At 42.0% G+C, this 22,657-nt stretch overlaps 1 protein-coding gene across 3 annotated transcripts in view; it reads left to right on the forward strand.

The window, feature by feature from the left end:
• NBEAL1 (neurobeachin like 1) overlaps positions 1-22,657 on the forward strand; it is a 273,447-nt gene that overhangs the window by 81,578 nt on the left and 169,212 nt on the right. For all 3 annotated transcript variants that reach the window (XM_056534118.1, XM_056534117.1, XM_056534119.1), the window contains exons 3-5: positions 6,103-6,194; positions 13,396-13,557; positions 15,400-15,481. In XM_056534118.1, coding sequence (XP_056390093.1) covers positions 6,103-6,194; positions 13,396-13,557; positions 15,400-15,481 — 336 coding nt within the window. The remainder of the gene's footprint in view (positions 1-6,102; positions 6,195-13,395; positions 13,558-15,399; positions 15,482-22,657) is intronic.

Below are 22,657 nucleotides of genomic sequence, written 5' to 3' on the forward strand. Positions count from 1 at the left end.
TTTTTTTTGTGTGTTGTGGAATGCATTTTGCAGTGGATACGAATTCATCATGTGAGTTTTTTTTTGTATAGACAAATATTTTTTGTGCAAATAAGTTTTTTTTAACACAAAAATACACCATTAAAAAGGACACGTAGGAAAATGTTCTACTGAAACAGCCAGGGGATACAGGAGCCATCCCTCAACACTGCTAAACTACAACTACTCCCATCATGGGACAGTCTATCCCATGATGGAAGGAGTTGTAGTACCGCAGCGCTGAGGAATGGCACTTGCATATCCCCCACCTGCGGGGCTATTTAGGGAAAGTTAGGAGTACTACTCTCATCATGGACAGACTCTGCCCATGATGGGAGTTATAGACCAGGGGCTGAGGGGCAGATCACACCAGGTCATTCTCCAGAGATCCATTGCGATCCACATTAATTAACTGTACAAGCCGGCGGCACATGCGGCTCCACTGCGCTCCCCTCCGTCTCCCGGCGGGGAAAACTGTACACGCTGTCATAATTCATAATTATGAATTGTGAGAGCTGTATACAGGAGCCGGTGGGCAGCGCAGTGGAGCCGCATCTGCCGCCGGCTTGTACAGTTAATTAAGGCAGATCGCAGCAGGTCTCTGGAGAATGACCTGCTGCGATCTGCCCTTCAGCCCCTGGACTATAACTCCCATTATGGACAGTCTGTCCATGATGGGAGTAGTAGTCCTAATTGTCCCAAAAGCACTGTGGTACTACAACTACTACCCGGCTGCGGGACTCTTTTGGGACAATTAGGACTACTACTCCCATCATGGACAGACTCTGTCCATGATGGGAGTTATAGTCCAGGGGCTGAGGGGCAAATCTCAGCAGGTCATTCTCCAGAGACCTTCTGCGATCCACATTTATTAACTGAACAAGTCGGCAGCTCCACTGCGCTCCCCGCCGGCTCCAGGCTCCTGTATACCCTGTCATAATTTATAATCGCCGCCGTTATTCACAAATCAGAGCTCCGTTCTACCGGCAGGGGGTTATGAATTATGACAGCGTATACAGTAGGGATCGACCGATTATCGGTTTGGCCGATATTCACGATTTTGGACGTTATAGGTATCGGCAATTTCCTTGACGATAATCCGATAATGCCCCGCACCAAAGCCCCCCCCCCACCGCACCGCTGCCTGAGAGGCCACAGATTATCGATATTGGCCATAAAAAATCGATATCGGTCGGTCCCTAGTATACAGTATTCTGCGCCTGGTGCCGGCAGGGAGTGCAGTGGATCTGCATGTGCCGCCGGCTTGTTAACTTAATAAATGCGGATCGCAGTGGGTCTGCTGCAATCTGCCCTAAGCCCCTGGACTATAACTCCCATCATGGATGGAGTCTGTCCATGATGGGAGTAGTAGTCCTAACTGTCCAAAAAGAGTCCTGCAGCCGGGGGATTTGCAAGTGCCATCCCTTAGCGCTGCGGTACTACAACTACTCCCATCATGGGACAGACTCTGTCCCATGATGGGAATAGTAGTCCAAGGGCAGAGAGACAGATCGAAAGGGGGTCTCACTCTTGAGACCCCCTGCAACCTTTACTGCTCCGCCCCCCTAGTGATGACCTAATTTGGGGGCGGAGCTACACAGTCCAGGCCCGACTCTGTTCTCATTATGCTTTTTCCATAATGGGAACAGACCCTTTTTGGCAGTGTGTTCCCAAACAGGGAGACTCCAGCTGTTGATTAACTATAGCCCTCCCCAATGATAGGAGTTGTAGTTTAGCAACAATTGGAGGCTCCCTTTTTAGGAACACGCTGCATATATTTACTAGCCCATATTTCTTGTTTTTCTTTTCTTCTCATTTCAGATATGTGACTGCAGAGGACTACATCAGATTTGGTGAACTGCGACGATGACCAGCGTTTTTTTCATTTCAATAAAATGGGGGAGTGTTTTTTTAAATACATTTTTTTTTATAATTGAATTTTCAGGCTTAGCAGTGGAAGCCGCCTTGTAGACAGAATCCGTTACGAAGCCTGGGCTTAACGTTACCCCCAAAATCAGCTGGCACTAACCCCCAATTATTACTCCGATACCCACCGCCACAGGGGTGTCGGGAAGAGCCGATACCCACAGGTGCGGAGCATCAAAAATGGTGCTCCTGGGCCTAGGCGGTAACAGGCTGGCGTTATTTAGGCTGGGGTGGGCCAGTAACAATGGGCCTCGCCCACTCTGGTAAAGTCTAAAAACGTGTGTGGTTCCCCCCCTTCAGTTTCAGCCAGATACCAACCAAGCAGCAACAGCCTGATGTTACCAGGGTGGGCAAGGACCATTGTTACTGGCCCTCCCCAGCCCAAGTAACACCATCCTGTTACTGCCTAGGCCCAGGAGTGCATTTTTTGATGCTCCGAGCCTATTGGTACCGGCTCTTCCTGGCACCCCTGTGGCGGTGGGAACCGGGGTAATAATTGGGAGTTAGCGCTAACAGATTTTGGGGCTAACGCCAAGCCAATTCAATAATAAAAAACATGACACATTGAAGAAATTTTGTTTTTTTAAAACACTCCCCCACAGCCCTTGTTAACCATTTTATTGACATAAAAAAGTGCTGGTTACCGCCACAATCCACCGAATCTGATGTAGTCTTCTGCATTCACGTATCTGAAATGAGAAGAATAAAAAAGGTTAGTACATTTTTGGCGCTCTCCCCTGGGGTGTTCCTAAACAGGGAGCCTCCAATTTTTGACGTCTGCCTACTGTATCCTGTATTTACAGCCATCTATAGACAGCTGTATATTAGGGCTGGGCGGTATACCGGTTTATACCGAATGGCAAATTTTTTTCCCTGCACGGTATGATTTTTTCCCCATAGCGCAATACCGGTTGGGCCCCTCCCCCCCCCCTCGAATGAATGAATAAATAATCAGCCGCAGAGGAGTTGCGGCGGCGCTTTAAATGAATGAGTTTGCGGCCACCGGCGCTCTATATGAATGACTTTCGGGCCATGCTTTAAATGAATGACTTGCGGGCCGCGCTATAAATGAATGACTTGCGGGCCGTCGGCGCTTTAAATGAATGAGATGTGAGCCACGGCAAGCTGTCACCTCCCTCTGCAAGCGCTAAAAGCCTGGCTTTTAGCGCTTGCAGGGGAGGTGACAGCTTCCGGCTCGCTACTTAAAGGAAAACTGTCAGATATTTTCTCCAGCACTATCCACAGGTACTGCTGGATAGTGCTGGAGACGTTGATTCCAACGAGCCCTACCTTGCCCGGATCCGCCCGGCTGTTTGCCCGCAATTGTGGTTTTATTCTATGTGTATATCTTGCTGTAACTGGCACGGGCGGGGCTTCTGCAGCTTAACTGGCACTGACGTCAGCGCCGCTTATGAATTTTCATCCCCCCTCCCTCCTGTTCTCCCTCTTTTCGCCGCTCCTAACTGGAGAGAGGGGGATGAATATAAATAAGCTGTGCTGATGTCAATGCCAGTTAACCTGCAGAAGCCCTGCCCATTCCAGTTACAGCAAGATATACACATAGAATAAAACCACAATTGCAGGTGAACGGCCGGGCGGATCCGGGTATGGTAGGGCCCGTTGGAATCAGCGTCCGGGTAAGGTAGGGCTCATTGGAATCCTGGTGGATAGTGCGGGGGGAAATATCTGACCGTTTTCCTTTAATCGTTTCCAGCGCCACAGCCCGCAAGTCATTCATTTTAAAGCGCCGCGGCCTGGGGGGGGGGGGGGTGTTTAGAGAAATATAGTAGCGCCTGGGGGTCATATATGATTAGTTCCTCGGTTTAGGGGAAATACCATGGAACCGCCATACCGCCCAGCTCTACTGTATATACAGGATAGCGCATAAAGACTTAACCCAGAACTGCTCAGCAGCAGCGTGAGTTAAAGGGGTATTCCAGGCAAAAACTTTTTTATATATATCAACTGGCTCTAGAAAGTTAAACAGATTTGTAAATTACTTCTATTAAAAAATCTTAATCCTTTCAGTACTTATGAGCTTCTAAAGTTAAGATTGTTCTTTTCTGTCTAAATCCTCTCTGATGACACCTGTCTCGGGGAATGCCCAGTTTAGAAGAGGTTTGCTATGGGGATTTGCTTCTAAACTGGGCGTTTCCTGAGACAGGTGTCATCAGAGAGGACTGAGACAGAAAAGAACAACCTTAACTTCAGAAGCTCATAAGTACTGAAAGGATTAAGATTTTTTTTATAGAAGTAGTTTACAAATCTGTTTAACTTTCTGGAGCCAGTTGATATATATAAAGAAGTTTTTGCCTGGAATACCCCTTTAACTCTTTCCTTGCTGGGCTTCTGTATGGCATACATGGGCACACTATGCACCCCTGTATACTATACAGCTGGCGGAGGTAAGTAGTGATGCTCTGCACCCTGTATATGTATATACTATGCATCACTCATTACCTCCTTACACTCCGTGGGCCGAGTGCTCTGCATCCGACCCATGGAGTTGTACTCTTGAGGCAGTGAAAAAATTGCCACAGGGTCCACACACCAGCAAAACCGCAAGAAAAACTGACAAAACGCAAGAAAAAGCGGTTACCGTTTTTCTGGCGTTTTTGATGATGGACAAAAAATCTCAATGGAATCTGAGCCTCAAAGCAATAGAACAAAATTCCTACTTTTACTGCGAGGTGCAGCTCAGGTGTACAAATAGAACTGTGTGAAGATTTAGAACTTTACACAAAATGTATCATGTGGCTTGCACAAGTATGGTAGATTTGGTGCAGTTGCAACAAATTTAGACCAACCAAAACAATCTACAAAAAACTTCTACCTTCACAAACATTGCTAAATATCCCCCTATAGGTACACACACTGCAGCGGTTTATTGAAAACCCTTTCCTAAATACTGATGTTGTACTACTGCTTGATTGTATAGGTACCCAGAGGCGTTGCACTGAAGCAAGTGTTTAATGGTATAATAATACCTTGCTTTCGTCTTGGCATGCCTTCTGAATTGCTGAGCAGGTCTGTATTTTCTGTTTGGGTGATCTCATGTTAGAAGTGAGCAGAGCCTGCACACATGTGAGGAGGATTGCGTACTTGAGATTAATTTTGCACTCCATGGAAGGAATGTATTGCCCTGCCCTGTATGCACTCCCTGTTTTGGCTTTGTTCCCAGCTCACTTTTCCTCAGGAGAATTAAAAAATAATTTATTCCCTTGTCTGTATCACAAATCATGACCTTGACAGACAGAAGGACGGAATACAGAGGTGGCACTTTTCAGCTTTTATTCATTTTCTTTTTAGTTTCAGCTGCTTGTGATTTTTCAGAAGCAATATTTACTTTTAAAGGAGTACTGCAGCCATAGAACACTTATCCCCTAACAGCTGGATCGCGGATGGGGTCTCCCGTATGGGAACCTGGCATTGCCCGGCTAATGCTCATGTCGTCGACCTCACTAAGAGGTCGACAGACACGCCTCCTCCATTCAGCTCTATGGCAGAGGTGGGGATGCATGAATGCTGCATCTCCGCCTCTCCCATATAGATACATGGAGGGGGCGTGTTGGCTGCAGTGTTATGCCGCGGACAACGCTCCTCCTGCATGGGTAGGGCTGCAGAAGAGCAGGGGCCATGTACAAGAGATTTTGGGGGGTCCCTGGGGATAGGGGATAAGTGTTCTGTGGCTGCAGTATTCCTTTAAGCATAGGTTTACACAAGATTTTTTGCAGCAGATTTTATATTGCAGATTTTATACTGCAGATTTTCTAATGGTAAGTCAGAGATAAAATCCGCAGCAGAAAATCCACAGAAAATGACACATGTATAAATGTACCCTGATGCTAGAGTTAACTGCCATGTCAGCTATATTTTTATGAATAGCTAGTCAATATAAATGGTAGTTGCTGATATAAAAAGAAAACAATATATTTTACTGTCTTAGCCAATAGACTGAAATGATAAATAGTGAGTCCTCAGTTGTTGAAGCCATGCCTGATGAAAGACCTAGGTAGTCTGGAAAGCTTGCTATTTGTCATTATTTCGGTTGATATCAACACCTGAGGACTCCTGTTGGGGACTAATGTCGTTTTTTTTTCTGTGTCCCTTGATGATTGGGATGATTTATCTACATTTTAATGATTTTTTTTTTTACAGAAAGACCCAGACTATCTGCGACTTTGGTTGGACAGTTTTGTTTCTAGTTATGAACAATTCCTTGATATTGACTTTGATGAGTTACCAACTAGGTAAGGCAAAAACAAATGTCTGATAACAGTATATTATGATTTGGACAGGGATATGTTTTAGAAATAGAACCATTTAATCATATAAAGATATATTATATTTTACGAAATTATGTTAGCTGAGACTAATGGATAGTGATTCTCCTTATGCGCTCAATGTAAAAAATATGACATTATGAATGTACGGCCATGCAGCGAGTAACTTTGCTCACAGCATCGTCCATTTATGGCTTTACTATGAAGCTAGTGCAATCACCAGCCGGGGTGGACATCAGCGATTCCACTGATGTCCACCATTAAATCCTATAGATGCTATAGATGCCGTGATCATTGCCGGTTCTGGTGGGCTTATCGCAATCTATTTATTGGTATTAAAAGTTCTGTGGGGACTTTAAAATAAATTTAAATAAAATGTTTTAAAAAATGTTTAGCCCCCCGTGAACATTTTAACTACCATCTTTTCCTGTTAGAAAGGTAAAAAAATAATTAAACAGTGTAATAAAACAACACATCTGGTATTGCCACATGTGTAAATGTCCGATCTATTAAACTATAATGTTTATTATTTCGCACAGTGATATTTTTTCACATTTATACTGTTCAAGCACCAGAATTGCTGATTTTTGGTCACATCACAACAGAAGAAATTTATAAAAAGTTTCATTAAAGGAAAACTGTCAGCTTGCTCTCCCCGCACTAATCAGCAGTACTGGCACAAGCGGGATTAATTGGCACTCTGACTTCACCGCAGTGCCGCCCAGCTCATCAATATTCCTCCCCTCCTTCTGCCTCTCCCTCTTCTCCCCACTCTGTAATGAAGAGGGAGAGGAGGAGGGAGGGGAGGAATATTGATGAGCTGAACGGCGCTGCGGCCGCTGGCAGTGACATCACTATACCAGTTACCTTACCTGTGCCAGTTAGCACTTAATTAGCATATAGGGAAAAACGAAGATATCGGCTGAACGGCCGGGTGGATCCGGGCACAGTAGTCATCAAACTTATCAGTGTCCCCTGCACTGTCAATACCTGCATCAGTCAGTACCTGCATCAGTCAGTACCGCTGGTTAGTGCGGGGTGAGTAAGCTGACAGTTTTCCTTTAAAGAATTGCACCAACTTAAAAAAAAAAAAAAAGAAGCTAGATACAGGTCTAAAACAAATTCCTAGACCACATCTGGCATAAATATACGCCCTTGTTGCTTGGGACTTAATGCACCAAGGCGTAAATGTACATCCCGGAGTATTAAGTGACAGTAAAACGAGCTTGCTTTTTATCGGTGAGTGACTGCTACTATCCGTAGCTAGACACTTACTGCTAATGACCAGAAGCGGCAATCCTGCTGCGGCCCATCAGTAACCATTTAAACACTAAACTATTAAATCCAGAATGTTGGTTAACTTTGGGCTCATCAAAAATAATCACAGGTGTCCAATGAGCTAAAATTGCAATGGAGGGTCCCCTTACCTGTCTCCAGCCACTGCATAACCAATCCAATAGTGCAGCCTGGCAATATGCATAGCATTATTTAGTGAATGTTATTTATTGATTGCATATAAAAGTCCTCTATAGTGGCTTATAAAGTGTAAAGTAAAAAAAAAGAATTTTTAAATTATATAAAATAATATAACCTTTCTTTTCCCATTTAAACAAAAATAAATAAATAAAATAATTAAAATTAAATAAAAAATAGAAACATATTTGGTATGCCTGCTTGTGGAATTTAAACAAACAACAAAAAACGTGGTCTCAAATGGCTGGAGGTGCTCAACCCCAAATGTGGTTGTGCATTTATACTGGGGGAGCAGATCCTGCCCTTGTAGTCCGTTGCTAGAGGCGATCCCCAGCATAAAAATGCATACAGTGGAGGATGCCTGCAGCGGACTACAAGTGCCACAATAGAATCCCACACCAGATAAACGGTGTGGATGTGTAACAATTAGAATAATACAATACAGGAATATGGGTGCACTACTGTGGTAGATGTATACAATGACATTGGCTATCCCTCAACACTGATGTTAAAATTGAGACATTCACCAGTATATCCTGTATTGTATTATTCTGCTTGTGGAATTATCTGAACTATTATATGATAATTTATATGATCCCGCATGGTGAACAAAGTACGAGTAAAGAATACTAAATGCCAAAAATGCAGATTTTTTTTTTCACTTTATATTTCAGGAAAAAAATTAATAAAAAGTAATCAAAGAGTCCCATCAAAACAAAAATGGTGCTGATAAAAATTACTGATCACAGTGCAAGGAATGAACCATCATACAGCCCCATATACATTAGAATAAAAAAGTAAATGGATCAGAAGAGGGCAATTTTAACCCCTTAAGGTTTTTCCATTTTTGCACTTTAGGTTTTTCCTCCTCACCTTCTAAAAATCAGAACACTTTCAGTTTTCCACCTAAAGACCTATATGCGGGCTTGTTTTATGCGCTACCTATTTTACTTTGTAACAACATCAGGCATTTCACCACAAAATCTACGGCAAAACAAAAAAAAATTATTTGTGGGACAAAATAAAAAAAAAATAAAAACTACCATTCTGTCATTTTTAGTTAGTGGCTTCCGTTTCTACGCAGTGCACTTTTTGGTAAAAATGACACCTTATATTTATTCTGTAGGTGCATACGGTTATAAGGATACCCAATTTATGTAGGTTTTATTTTATAACTACGGAAAGTGCCAATAGTGAAATGGGAAGACAAAAATGGTAGCAGTCCTGCTAGGATAAGGGTGAGTACATAGCAAGAAAAATAGGAGAAAAAGAAAAATGGGAGAAAAGAAGATACAAGAGCAGATGTCTAGTATTAAAATAACATTTATTTAAATAATGTAATGTGAGGTCTTAAGCAGGGCCCTTGCTTCAGACGAGTCACAAGATATAATAAAACTTGATAAAATGTAATCAATACATAAAAAAAATACATATAAAAGCATGTGAAATAGGTGACCCTTGTAATTCCCCTGTAACAGAGTAGATTGGGACACGGAGTATTTTAGTCACTGCGCTATGGTTGGCGCGGTGTGCCCTGTTAAGTACTATGGTGATACTTCCCCGCAAAGAATGAAAGGTGATAATGTCAAAATTCTAGCATTGCATATTCCTGGCACGGGCAGCGCCGTGCCAATGTAGTGGATTAGATGCAGAGCTGAGGTGAGATCAGTAGCAGCACTCGGCAGTGCTGGAGGCCCCCTCTTTGTTGCCCACTCTAACCTGTCTGCACAGGGTTGCTGTATGAGTGGTTTGCAGCAAGGATTGACCGTTTATCGGTTTGGCCGATATTATTGACCAATATTCAAGATTTTACCTTGCCGATAATCTGATAATGCTCCGCCCCCAGCTCCATTACCCCACCACACCGCACCTCCCACCACCGCACTGCGCCGCACCGCCCCAGCCAGAGACCTCTGCCGCCGCTGCCCCATTGCCTCCCCCATCCCCGGTTTTATAATTACCTGTTCCCAGGGCCCGGGATCCGCGCTACTTCTGGCTCCAGCGGCGTACTGTGTTATGCTGTGCGCTGCGCAATGATGAGTGACGCCCTCAACGCGACGTCACCGTCAGTGCACACAGTGACTGCTCAGGAGGATGCCGCAAGAGCCAGAAGTAGCGCGGACCCCGGGAACAGGTAATTATAAAACCGGGAATGGGGGAGGTAATGGGGCAGCGGCGGCTGCGGTCTCTGGCTGGGGCAGTGCGGTTGGGGGGCGGTGCAGTGGGGGGGGGGGGGGGCAGTCGCGGTGGCGGTGATAGGACTCAGGAGGACCCCAGGACAGGCAGGGGGAGAGAAGCGGGTGGCGGCAGCGGGTGGCGGCAGCGGTCTCTGGCACCGCAAAAGCCGCTGCAGTTCATTGATTTAAAGCTCCCGCTTTAAATCAATGATCTGCAGCGGTGTCGCCGGGGCGGAGATGGGGATAAATAGCCGATAACTTAAACCGGAATATCGGTATAAGTTATTGGCTATTGGCCCAAACCTCCACAGAGTATCGGTATCGGCCCTAAAAAAATCGATTATCGGTCGATCCCTAGTTTGCAGTATAGTGGGGGTTAAGGCTGAATGTTGATCAGGTGCTCTTTGCAGCGTTGGAGTCCTCCGCTTTGGGACCCTCTTTACCCTGACGGCACAGGGACAGAATTAAAAGTTCAGTGCGGAATGAAATTTTGGCACAATGTGTCTCTTACCGGCTTTGCCGATGGTAGGATTGCTGGGCTGTGCTTGCTGCGGCTGGCCAACTGTGCGATCGTGTTTAGTCGAGCGTGCTTTCAGTTCTCAAATGGGGTTCATTGGGGTGTTGGTGGATGCAGTCTAAGGCTAGACGCGTTTCGGGGAGCCACGTCCCCTTTTTCAATAGCAATGACAGTGGTTGGCTGAATTGTGGACACATTGGAGTAAATAATTCATTCCCCACTACTACTAATTTGATCAACATATTATTCCTTGTTGTACCGAAAATTTCTCATCAATCCCCCTATTAAACTCTGGTAGCCATGCATTTCCCCATACGGGAGTGAATGTTAAACTATTTCCAATTTTACCGATTTTCTTAATATCTTTCCAAACCTTGTAGTATAAATTATAAAAAGACCCATGTTTTCCCAAGTGCACTGTTGAACCTACTTCTACATTTCTCCTACATGCTTAAATTTCCCTTCAAATGTTCCCAACATATATGTTAGGATATGATTTCTATTATTTTTTATATCCTGCACCTTTGCTGCTAGAAAATCATTTTTAAAGTGGGGCAATCCCCACCCTCCCTCTCCTTCTGGTTTGGTTAGAAATTTATATTTTAACCGAACTCTCCCGCGACCCCAAAAATAGTCTATTCAACTGTACTTCCAGTCCCTTAAACCATTTTTTAGGGATCCACATTGGAGAGGCTCTGATAATATACAATATCTGTGGCAATAAAAACTTTTTACAACTCGAACTCTGTCAGCTTGATTTAACGGAATCCTATTCTATATTTTGACTTTTTGTTTAATTTTAGTCACTAGGGGTTTCAAATTTGTGTTCACAAATGAGTTCTTTTTTGCAGAGATCTCTATTCCCAAATATTTAGTGTTTCCCCTCTCTTTAAAATTTTTATATCCTTAACCTTGGGAATATTTCTTTCAACTACTGGCAACAGTGAGGATTTTGACCAGTTTATTTTCAGCCCTGCTATATTCCCAAAAGCTCTCACAATATCGATTACCTTCTGTAACATGTTTTCGGGATTACTCAAAAATAGCAGCATATCATCTGCGTACAGAAGTAGCTTATGTCTATCACCATTCAACCCGGACCCCCTTATATCTGGTGCATTTCTCAATGCCTCCATTAAGGGCTCTATATATAGGACATACAAAATTGGGGCCAGGGGGCAGCCTTGCCTAGTTCCCCTAGATAATAAGAAGGGTGTCTGTCACCCTTCCATTAATAATAATACTTGCTTTAGGCTCCCTATAGATCATTTGGATCCAATCAATTATTCCTTTCCCCAAATTAAATTTCTCTAACACCCTCCAGAAAAATTCCCATTCCACCTTTATTGCATCCAATGACAGGGTGGAACAGAGGGGACCTCCTTCTATTTCAATATTTGCTAAGACTTTTGCTATATTTTCCTGTATCAGCCTCCCCGGCACAAATCCAGACTGATTAGGGTGAATCAATTCAGGCATCATCTTGGACATATGAGACACCTAGACTTTTGCTAATAATTTAATAGTTATTTAATAGAGAGATCGGTCTAAATGAGGCAGGGTCGCATATCTCTCCTCTAGTTTTTAAAAAAATCAATATTATATTTGCTTCCATCATAGAAGGGGGAAGGGCCCTTGTTTTCCAGGATTCATTCAATACTAAAAACTGTTTTTCCAAAAGCACATCCTCCCACTTTATATATGGCAAATTATAGCCCATCTGTTCCAGGGTCAGAGGTAGTTGAACTAGCATTTAAAGCGTACACGTCAGATCCAACAAAATAAAAAAATGTTTTAAATATATCACTCAGTACCTAATCCTGACCATGTACATAAAATTTTTATGTGTCTAGCACCTTCATTATTTTTTTTATTACCCTTTTAATTCAGCTCACTAGTCTGAATTCCTCTCAAAGGGAGGGGGCGTGGAAGGGGTTAATTCACATTTATTAACTTTTTTTACACCTTTTTTTTTTGTCCCCATAGGGGACTTTAACATTCAATCCTTTGATTGCATTCACTTTTCAATGCTATGCCATAGCATAGAATTTATCAGTGTTATCTGATATATGCTCCATGTTGTTTAGGCTGCCATGAGCATTGAGGCACAGATTGGACAGCAAGGAGGCAGAAAGGTCCCTCCCGCTGTCCTCTCAGCTATTTGGGAATGCTGTTTTTTAAATTTTAGATGCTGCAATACACTTTGATTGTGGCATCTAATGGGTTTATGCCGGGCATTAACCCATCAATGTCTGGCATTAGACACTGGTCCCAGCCAATGATAGCCGCCTGGACCACCCCACTATGATGCAGGGTCAGCTCGTGAGCCCACATCATAGCAGGGGATCGGGTGCAGGGCATACATGTACGTCTTTCGTCCTTAAGATGTTACGTTTACTGAAAAACGGTGACTATTTTTTATAAATTAGTACAATAATAGAAAAACTATATACAATTGGTATTATTTTAATCGCAATGACCGGCAGAAAAGAGAATGTTATTTTTTTACCCCAAAGTGCACTGCTGAAAAACAAACCCCCCAAAATATTGAGGTTTTCATTTCAACCCCCCATATAATTTATCAATGAAAATTAATGGATAATGTCATTGCAAAGTACTTTGGTTATGTAAAAATTAAGCACTCTTATTGGTGTCTACATGGGGTAAATAAAGGAGTTATGCCTGTTAAAAGGCAGGGAGGAAAAGTAAGCAAACATTTTAATTGACTGTATGCTCGAGGCAAAAATGGACTGTGTCCTTAAGGAGTTAAAGAGGTGCAAATATTTTCATATTATTGTTTTCTCTGTTTATTTTTTTATTTGTTTCAATACAAAATACTTACCAAAATTGTGAACAAGACTTTTTTTTCTATTTCCAACCAAATTGTTTATTTGGTTTGAATCCCAGTCAAATAGGTGGAGACTCTCTGCTAGGTTTAATGAGGTTCTTGAAGACGTTGCCTTTTACCTGTTCTCTCAGCTACTTTAATTTCTCTTTGCAGAATTGATGATGAACCCCCTGGATTATCCATGCTTGCGGACCACATATTACAAGTTCTTAGGCTCCAGCTGCTGTACTGTGTGCAGAAAACAGCTGATGGCCTGGAGGAGGAACAGCAGGCACTGTCACTTCTGCTTGTGAAATTCTTTATTATAATTTGCAGGTGCATTGCTGTTTACTATGCAATTACAGACTTCCTTACTGTTTATTGCTACAATATACCGTAGTTATTTTCCTCTGCAATGATTTGAGTGTTTTGATGTCCTACTACTGTGTGTTCTTATCAGTGTACCTGTTAGAACAAATTCTAAACATGCAGAATATTTACATTTTCCATATAGTTTTGCTCAGCCTGCCCCTAACTACCCTGCCCTTTTTGTTTGTTTTTTTGATAGTGAATACCATGTATCCAGTGTATTCTGTCTAACCTGTGCCACTTACAGTCAAATGAACAGGAAGCAAAGAGTGCATTTGTAATAACAATATTAATTCCTTTGAAAAACTTAGCAAATTTTTGAATTTCTTAAGTCGTTTTCTCTTTTCTTTGAGGACAAAGTTTTGATATGTGTTAGATATTGGCCTTTTTTCTAGTTTATAATAGCTGCCAAGCATCAGTTAGGGGTTGTTTTATAGAAGATAACTTCATAATTCCTATGATTAGCTGTTATTTCAAGGAAATTATCATGTAGCTATAAATTCATATAAATGGCTGCCCATGTAGTGTTTGGAAGGGTTGTCTACACTGGTCCAAATAGACTATATCTGTAACTTTTCTTTTGGAGTACCAAAGAGTGGTAATACGAATCAGACATTATTAATCACCTTTACATGGGACATTTTTTGGTAAAAAAAAACAAAACTATAGTCCTCCAACATTAAAATAAGAGGCTCAAATGTCATAAAATAACATAAAACCCTTTACTCGTCTCCCCAATTCTGTAGAGGCTTTAGTTAGTGCCTGGTTTCTGCTTACCAGTGGCTGACATGTGACCACTGCAGCCAGCTTTTACCCTTCCAACTAGAGTGTCACACAATGGATCCCACCTACAGGCCTCTAGGAAACATATACAGGGGGTATCATATCACCCATATCACCTTTCTAGGATATTTCCTGGAAGTTCGGGTACATGTTGGCTCTGTCATACTAGGGTGGGTACAATGTTGCATGTATGGTGGGAATGTGAGAGTATTAATACACTGTGGCAACAAATTTATGCCACACTCTGTGGTATATAAGGATACCTAGCAGAGAACAGCAGCGGTGACATCACTAAGCTCCGCCCATGTGCAACTAGTGTGAAACTGCTGCTGTAGCCTTATTTCTTCTGTACTCCCTATCTGTCTCCCCCCCCCTACTACTATGTAAGCATAATCCAGAAATAAAGAAGATACTATGAAGATCGGGTGAGTTGCTGTTGCCTTACTTTCTTTCTATAAGATTTCCTTTAACCTACTAACCTACTTGTTTCCTTTCTTACTTATGTTACTTAGTATAGGAGGTGACTCTTATGAAAACTTAGATGAAAACTTGTTAGGTGTTTTTTTTTTTTTTAAATAATAGAAATAATAAAGCATAATTTATTTTCGTAGCATCTTAATTTAAGGATAACCTAAAGAATAGAATCCTTGTGTTAATAATTTGCATAAAACTGATGTGCTTCTTGCTCCTTGTGATAATTATTATAGATTGGTTCTTCTTTTCAATTTGATGTACTCTGTAAATTGCTCTAATTGATTAATAAAAAAAAAAGTAATTTGCAGTGACCCCCCCCCCCCCCCCCCCTACCACCACTATTATTAGGTTGATGTACTGTTAAAGTCATAAATATGTTGCATGTAGTTCATTATAGCATGCTTCTGAAATATGAGTTCTGGAATGTTCTGCTGTTTGCTGTTTTGACAGCCTGGGTTTTCCTTCATTACGGGAAAGATTGTTTGCCTAACAGGACTTGCAGCCTAATCCTCTGTACACATTCAACAATATTTTCTAATTATCGTTTCCCAGAAACCTGTCCAATGTAGAGGAGATTGGAGGCTGCTCATACATTAACCATGTGATTACAATGACAACGCTGTATGTTCAGCAGGTAATTACAATAGATTTATTTTCTGTAAACAAGTAAACATGTTTTTTTTTGTTTTTGTTTTTTTCGCACTTTTGTTTTTTCCTCTCTCAATTTTCCACTTACAGGCCCATCGAAGGGCTTCTTTTTGCACCACCAACTGTACTTTTTAATGACATCACTCATTTTACCACCAAATCTACAGCGAAACGAAACAAATATTTGTGGGAAGCAATTTAGCAAATTTTGGGGGCTTCCATTTCAAGCAGTGCACTTTTCGGTACATAACAACATGTTATATCTTTTCTGTAGGATTAGCACAATACCCAACTGAAATAGGTTTTCTTTTTTTACTACTTTTAAAAAATTATATATTTTTGTATGAATATTCGGTTGTTTTTGCTTATACGGGGACATATGAGGGCTCATTTTTTGCACCATGGTCTTTTTAGTAATACCGTTTTTGTTTTTTTGTATGGGACTTTTTTATGTTTACGCCATTGACTGTGCGTTTAAATTAACATTATATTTTAATATTTCTGACATTTACGCATGCGGCTATACCACATATGTTTATATTTATTTTTGTTTACATCATTTTATTTTTAAAAATGGGAAAAGGGGGTGATTCATACTTTTATTAGGGAAGTTTTTTTTTTAACACTTTATTCAACATTTTTTAGTCCCCACAGGAGACTATTACCTGCAATCTGCGGATTACATACATTGATCAATGCTGCTCCATAGAAGAGCATTGATCAGTGTTATCTGTGCTCGATTGCTACAGCCTGCGATGGTTGACTGCAGCATAGAAGCACTGAACGGACTGCAGGGAGGAAGGTAAGAGACTTCCCTCTGTTCTTATAGCTGTTCGCCGCTATGGTCCCGATCCGCTACCCTGAGCTACCGGCAGTAGTTTTGGGCTCTTTTAGATGCCGTGATCACCTTTGATTGTGGTGTCTAGAGGGTTAATGACAGACATCGGCAAGGAGTTAAACAGCAAATATAACATGTCCTGTAGCTGTTTTTGCTCTTTAAAAGAGTACAGTAGTGCTAATTTTTATTTTTCCCCTGTGCACCGGCTGCGAAAAGAAAAAAAAAATACTAAAAACTTTGACTCGCCTGCCGACATTCACCCACTGCGCCGATATCTGTGTCCAGGCTTCCTGGGGGACGGTGAGTCATACTGCACTCAGCTTATCGCCTGCCGCAACGATGTCCCGCCTCTACCGGTGATAGGCTGAGTCATGAACCAGTCTGGGCCCAACTTCTTCCTGCTGCCCAGGCTCGTTACATGACACTGCGCTTAGCCTATTGCCGGCCGAGGCAGGACATCGCTGCGGCCGGCAATAGGTTGAGCGCAGTATGACTCACCGTCCCCCAGGAAGCGAAAGAAGACAGGCAGGAGGACTGGGACACCGACATCAGCACAATCAGGGCCGGATTAAGAGCATCATGGGCCTTTTTGTGATGGGCCTTTTTATCCAAGTATATAAAATGAAAACGCAACACAAAGCAATTTTGTCACATGTTTTATGCACATTAATTTACCAGGATAGCTGAATATATGTTGGTGTATGGAAACTTTGCATATCTTTATAGAATCTGTTCTTTAGCTAAAAAAAAAAAGAAACAACTCACTTTTATGGGGACCCAGAGTGTCAAAAAGGTGTGGTAGAGGGTCTGCTATGCCCCCCAGACTGTAACACCTATCCGATTTGAAGTCACATCTGCTGCTTCTTTGGTTAACACGCAGGGTTTACTTGCCAGTGATGTGTTGCCACTTGTGAACCACAATCCCTATTTATGGTGCATGCACAGGATGTCAGGTCTGAGTTCAAACCTGTCAGACTGCTCATGCATCACAATCCCCATTCAAGGCGCATAGGGGATGCATGTGTCAAAGAAGGTACGGAGAAGTGTTGCCTAGCCACACCTCTTTCACACTCAATGCATCCCTATAAATTTTTTTTTTTTGCGAAATAAAGGATCAAACAACATCTATGAAGATATGTAAAGTATCCATACACCAACATCTTTTATGGCTATGCTAGCAATTTCATATGCATAAGGCTTCTTTCACACTGCCGTTAGCACACAGCAGTATGTCGAGGGAGTCTGGGGAAATAGCGGGAGAAAAATTACTGCTTGCGCTATCTTCTCCTGCTAGTCCTGTTACAAAATAATTGTGGCCGACAGACCCCATTATAGTAAGTGGGATCCATCGGGACCCGTTATTGCACGTTGTGCCCCATCTCAAAAACTGCCGTTAAAGGCTGAAAAAAAAAAAAAGAGCCTAACGGCCGTTTATTGGGGTGCTCCGCTGCTCAGCGTTTGGAACAAACTGTTCCGAACCCTGGAGCCGACGCTGGAAGCTCTTGACGTCACGCCCCTCCCATAGACTTGCATTGATGGGGCGGGGGGGGGGGGGGACGCCAAGAGGGGGTGGGGCAATGACGTCACAAGCAGAATTGATCACATTCTGCAGAATTGGTAGGGAAACATTTTAGGTGCAGCAGTTACCCAGCACTGCATTAAGTAGTACAGCTATAAGAAGATATGTCATTCAGAAACAAGGAAAATCTCTTCACATCTAGCTTTTTTATGCTCCTGAATTGCATATCTGTTTATAATAGCTCAGATATTATAAACAGATTTGCCTATAACATATAATCAAAGCTCTCTATAATAGCTCAGCTATTATAAACAGATATGCCATTTAGGAGCATGAAAAAGCTAGGTGAGAAATTGTCATCTAACTTTTCTGGGCTCCTGAATGGCATATTTGCTTATCATAGTTCAGCTTTGACTGTATGTTATAGGCAAATCTGTCTATAATAGCTGAGCTATTATAAGCAGATACGCCATTCATGAACCCAGAAAAGCTAGGTGACAATGTTTCACCTAGCTTTTTCATACTCCTGAGTGGCATATCTTCTTATAATAGCTCCATTCATGCCATTCAGGAGCATGGAAAAGCTAGGTGAGACATTGTCACCTAGCTTTTCTGTGTGCACCTGAATGGCAAGTCAGTTCATGCTTTGTGGACTAGTTATACCTTTGGGGGAAACTCCTGGGGCAGAGGCAGAGAGTAATGTGCGCCGGCGGCGGGACCTCAGGCAGGTGGCAGCTACAGCACACACGGTAGTTTTTTAAACTTGGCGGCGCTGGCTGACCGGGGGGGGGTGGCTGAGTCTCATATGCTGCCCTGATGTCATGTGGGGCATGCAGGTCAGCAGGTTACGCAGCCACGTCACCACCAGGGCCTAGGTAAGCCTGTGGGCCGGCCTGGGACATCGCAGGTTAACCAGAGGCGGCTCTAGAATTTGTGAGGCCTTAGGCGTAACTCGTACATGAGGCCCCTGCATCATTTTCTGCAGACTTCACATAGTGATCCGATCGTCTGTGAGATGTCAAATTCTGTCTAGTACATCGAGACCACAATCACAAATAATACCAGTATACAAGGAGGGCAAACATTGAAATTTTTTTTTACCATTTAGCAACTTTTGGGGTGCGTCCGTTTCTGTGCAGTGCACTTTTCGGTAAAAAGACTCAATCTTTATTGTGTAGGTTCATACGATTAAAATTATTCCCATTTTATATAGGTTATTTCTATTTAACTACTTTAAAAAAAATTCTTGTACAAAAATGAGTATGCTTTAAAGGGTACCTCTCATCAAATAAACTTTTGATATATTTTAGATTAATGAATGTTGAATAACTTTCCAATAGCATGTTAATGAAAAATATGCTTCTTTCTATTGTATTTTTCCCGATCAGTCCTGTCAGCAAGCATTTCTGACTCATGCTGGAGTCCTAAACACTCAGAGCTGCCAGCCTGCTTTGTTCACAGCCAAACATGCTGTGAACAAAGCAGGCTGGCAGCTCTGAGTGTTCTCCTTTGTGAACAAAGCAGACTGGCAGCTCGTAGTGTTTAGGACTCCAGCATGAGTCTGAAATGGTAGGGAGTAGGGACTGGTAGGGAGACCCCTAGTGGTAATTTCTTCAAAGTGGAAAATTAAATAGAAAGAAGCATATTTTTTAATAACATGCAATTGTGAAGTTATTCTGCATACATTAATCTATAATACATCAAAAGTTTTTATGATGAGAGGTACCCTTTAAAGTGTCTCTTCTCACCCCTATAACCTTTTATTTTTCCACATACAGGGCTATATGAGGGCTCATTTTTTTGTGCTGTGATCTGAAGTTTTTATCAGGACCATTTTTTTTATGACACCTTTTGACCGTGTTTTATTTTTTGACCAAAAATACGCACTTCTGGACTTTTATATTTTTTCACACTTTTGCCTTTCACTGTGTAACTCAATTAACATTATATTATATTAGTTCAGACATTTGCACACGTGGCGATACCACATATGTTTATAGTCTTGTTTTTCTTTTTTTTTTACATTTCATTTGAAAAATGAGAAAAGGGGGTGATTCAAACTTTTATTAGGGAAGGTGTTAAATCACATGTATTTATTTTTTTTATAATTTTTTTTTACACTTTTTAGTCCCCATGTATAGGCCAGCCAGAATAGGCCAGCGAGAACAGGGACATAATACTGCAGGGCTATATACATCGACTGTGCTGTACCCACTGCCCTGGTTACTATATATATATATATATATATATATATATATATATATATATATATATATAATATATATATATATATATATATACACACATATGTTTATATGCATATACATAGCAGCCAGGGCAGTGGGTACAGGACAGGGCAGCTGATGTATATAGACCCGCATTATTATGTCGCTGTATACCAATGACTGTACTGTGTCATCTGAACTGGCTAGCCCATACTACATATATTATATATGTAATGTGGGCCAGGAAGGGTAGAGAACACAGCACAGTCATTGGTATACAGTGACATAATACTATTGGGCTATATACATTAATTGTGCTGTACCCACTGCCCTGACTACTATATACATGAGCATATATATATATATATATATATATATATATATATATATATATATAATATATATGCGCATATGTATAGCAGCCAGGGCAGTGGGCACAGCACAGCTGATGTATATAGCCCAGCAGTATTATGTCACTGTAGATCAGTGTTTCCCAACCAGGGTGCCTCCAGCTGTTGCAAAACTACAACCACGGCAAGCTGGTAGTTGTAGTTTTGCAACAGCTGGAGGAACCCTGGATGGGAAACACTGCTGTATATCAATGACTGTGCTGTGTTCTCTGGCTGGCCCATACAGCATATACTACTATATATAAATATTTATAGGAGATAGGGGATAAGTTATTTTCGGCTGCAGATGGCCATTAATGAATGCAGCCTGAGCCAGGCCCGGCCACTGGGACTTAACTACAGAGCTCGTCACCTTCAGACCTTTTCCGCACTGATGGCCACCTCTGCAGGACGGAGATTGCCAGATTGGATGGAGCTCTGCTTGCATGGAGTGAAAATACAGACTGCAGAGGCTGTAAAGCTGTGAGGCAGTGTCTCTCTCTGCCGTCTCTCTTCAGCCCTGCGGTGAGCAGCCGGGGGAGGGGTTGGGTGGGCGGGGACTATTAACTAATAAGCTGCAATGTCTTTCTCACATGACCAGCCCCATCAGCCCCCTCTCTTAAAGGGGCAGAAGGGGCTGGTCGGAAGCAGCGCTGAAGCCCAAAGGAAGTGTTTTATTTTTAAACTTCACTCCCTGGGGTCGGGGCCGGAGAGTAGGGAGTTGCGGCGGTCGGGCGCCAGTCGGTCTGTGCGAGCCGCCGGGCCTATTTTAATGCAGGGGCCTGGAGCTACCGCTCCATCCGCCCCTACGTTAATCCGGCCCTGAGCACAATGGGGAAACATTGGCAGGTGAGTCAGTTTGCTTTTTGCAGCCCAGGCACAGGGGAAGAAGAAAAATTTGCACTACAGTACTCCTTTAACCCCTTAAAGACTCAGCCCATTTGGGCCTTAAGGATGCAGACAATTTTATTTTTATGTTTTTAGTTTTTTTCCTCCTCGCCTTCAAAGCCTTCAAAAAATGATAACTCTTTTATATTTTCATCCACAGACTAGTATGAGGGCTTTTTTTTTTGTGCGACCAGTTGTTCGTTGTAATGCCATCACTCACTTTACCATAAAATGTATGGCGCAACCAAAAAATACTATTTTTGTGGGGAAATTAAAAAGAAAACCGCAAGTTTGCTAATTTTGGAAGGTTTCGTTTTCACGCCGTACAATTTACGGTAAAAATGACATGTGTTCTTTATTCTTTGGGTCAATACGATTTAAATGATACCCATGATAACATACTTGTCTATTACTGTTGCGCTTAAAAAAAAAAATTTGCAAACTTTTTAACCAAATTAGTATGTTTAAATTCCCCCTATTTTGAAGACCTATAACTTTTTCATTTTTCCGTATAAGCGGCGGTATGAGGGCTCATTTTTTGCGCCATGATCTGTACTTTTTATTGATACCATATTTACTTATATAAAACTTTTAATCCATTTTTTTATTAAATTTTTTGGAATAAAATGTTATAAAAAAGCATCTATTTTGAACTTTTTTATATTTTTTTTTACGTTCACCGTACGGTATCATTAACATTTTATTTTAATAGTTCATATATTTATGCACGCGGCGATACCAAACATGTATATAAAAAATTTTTTTTTACTTTTTGGGGGTGAAATTGGGAAAATGGGGCAATTTACGTTTTTATTGGGGGAGGAGGTTTTTCAAATTTTTTTAAACTTTTATTTTTTTACTTTTTTTACTTTTATTTTTACACTTTAATAGTCCCCATTCAATTGCTAATATTGTTCAGTGCTATGTATGCAGAAGACGCCCGGAAGGCAGCGGAGCCAGGTGCTGGATGACTGGATCGCCGCAGCAGCACTGCGGGCGATCCAATCATCCATTTTAATGACTGCGATGCTGCAGATGCCGTGATCTGTATTGATCACGGCATCTGAGGGGGTAATGGCGGGATCGCGTATGTCCGCCATTACGGGCGGGTCCCTGGCCAGGACCTGCCGCGCATGATCCGGGCATCGCTCCGATGCTTGCGGTTATGCTTAGGACGTAAATGTACCTCCTGGTGCGTTAAGTACCACCTCACCAGGACGTACTTTTATGTCCTGCGTTGTTAAGGGGTTAAAGAGTAGCTCCCACCATCCTTTTTTTTTTTTAATTTATTTTATTTTTTTTA

This window comes from Hyla sarda, chromosome 8 (genome assembly GCF_029499605.1).
Source record: "Hyla sarda isolate aHylSar1 chromosome 8, aHylSar1.hap1, whole genome shotgun sequence".
Taxonomy (NCBI): Eukaryota; Metazoa; Chordata; class Amphibia; order Anura; family Hylidae; genus Hyla; species Hyla sarda.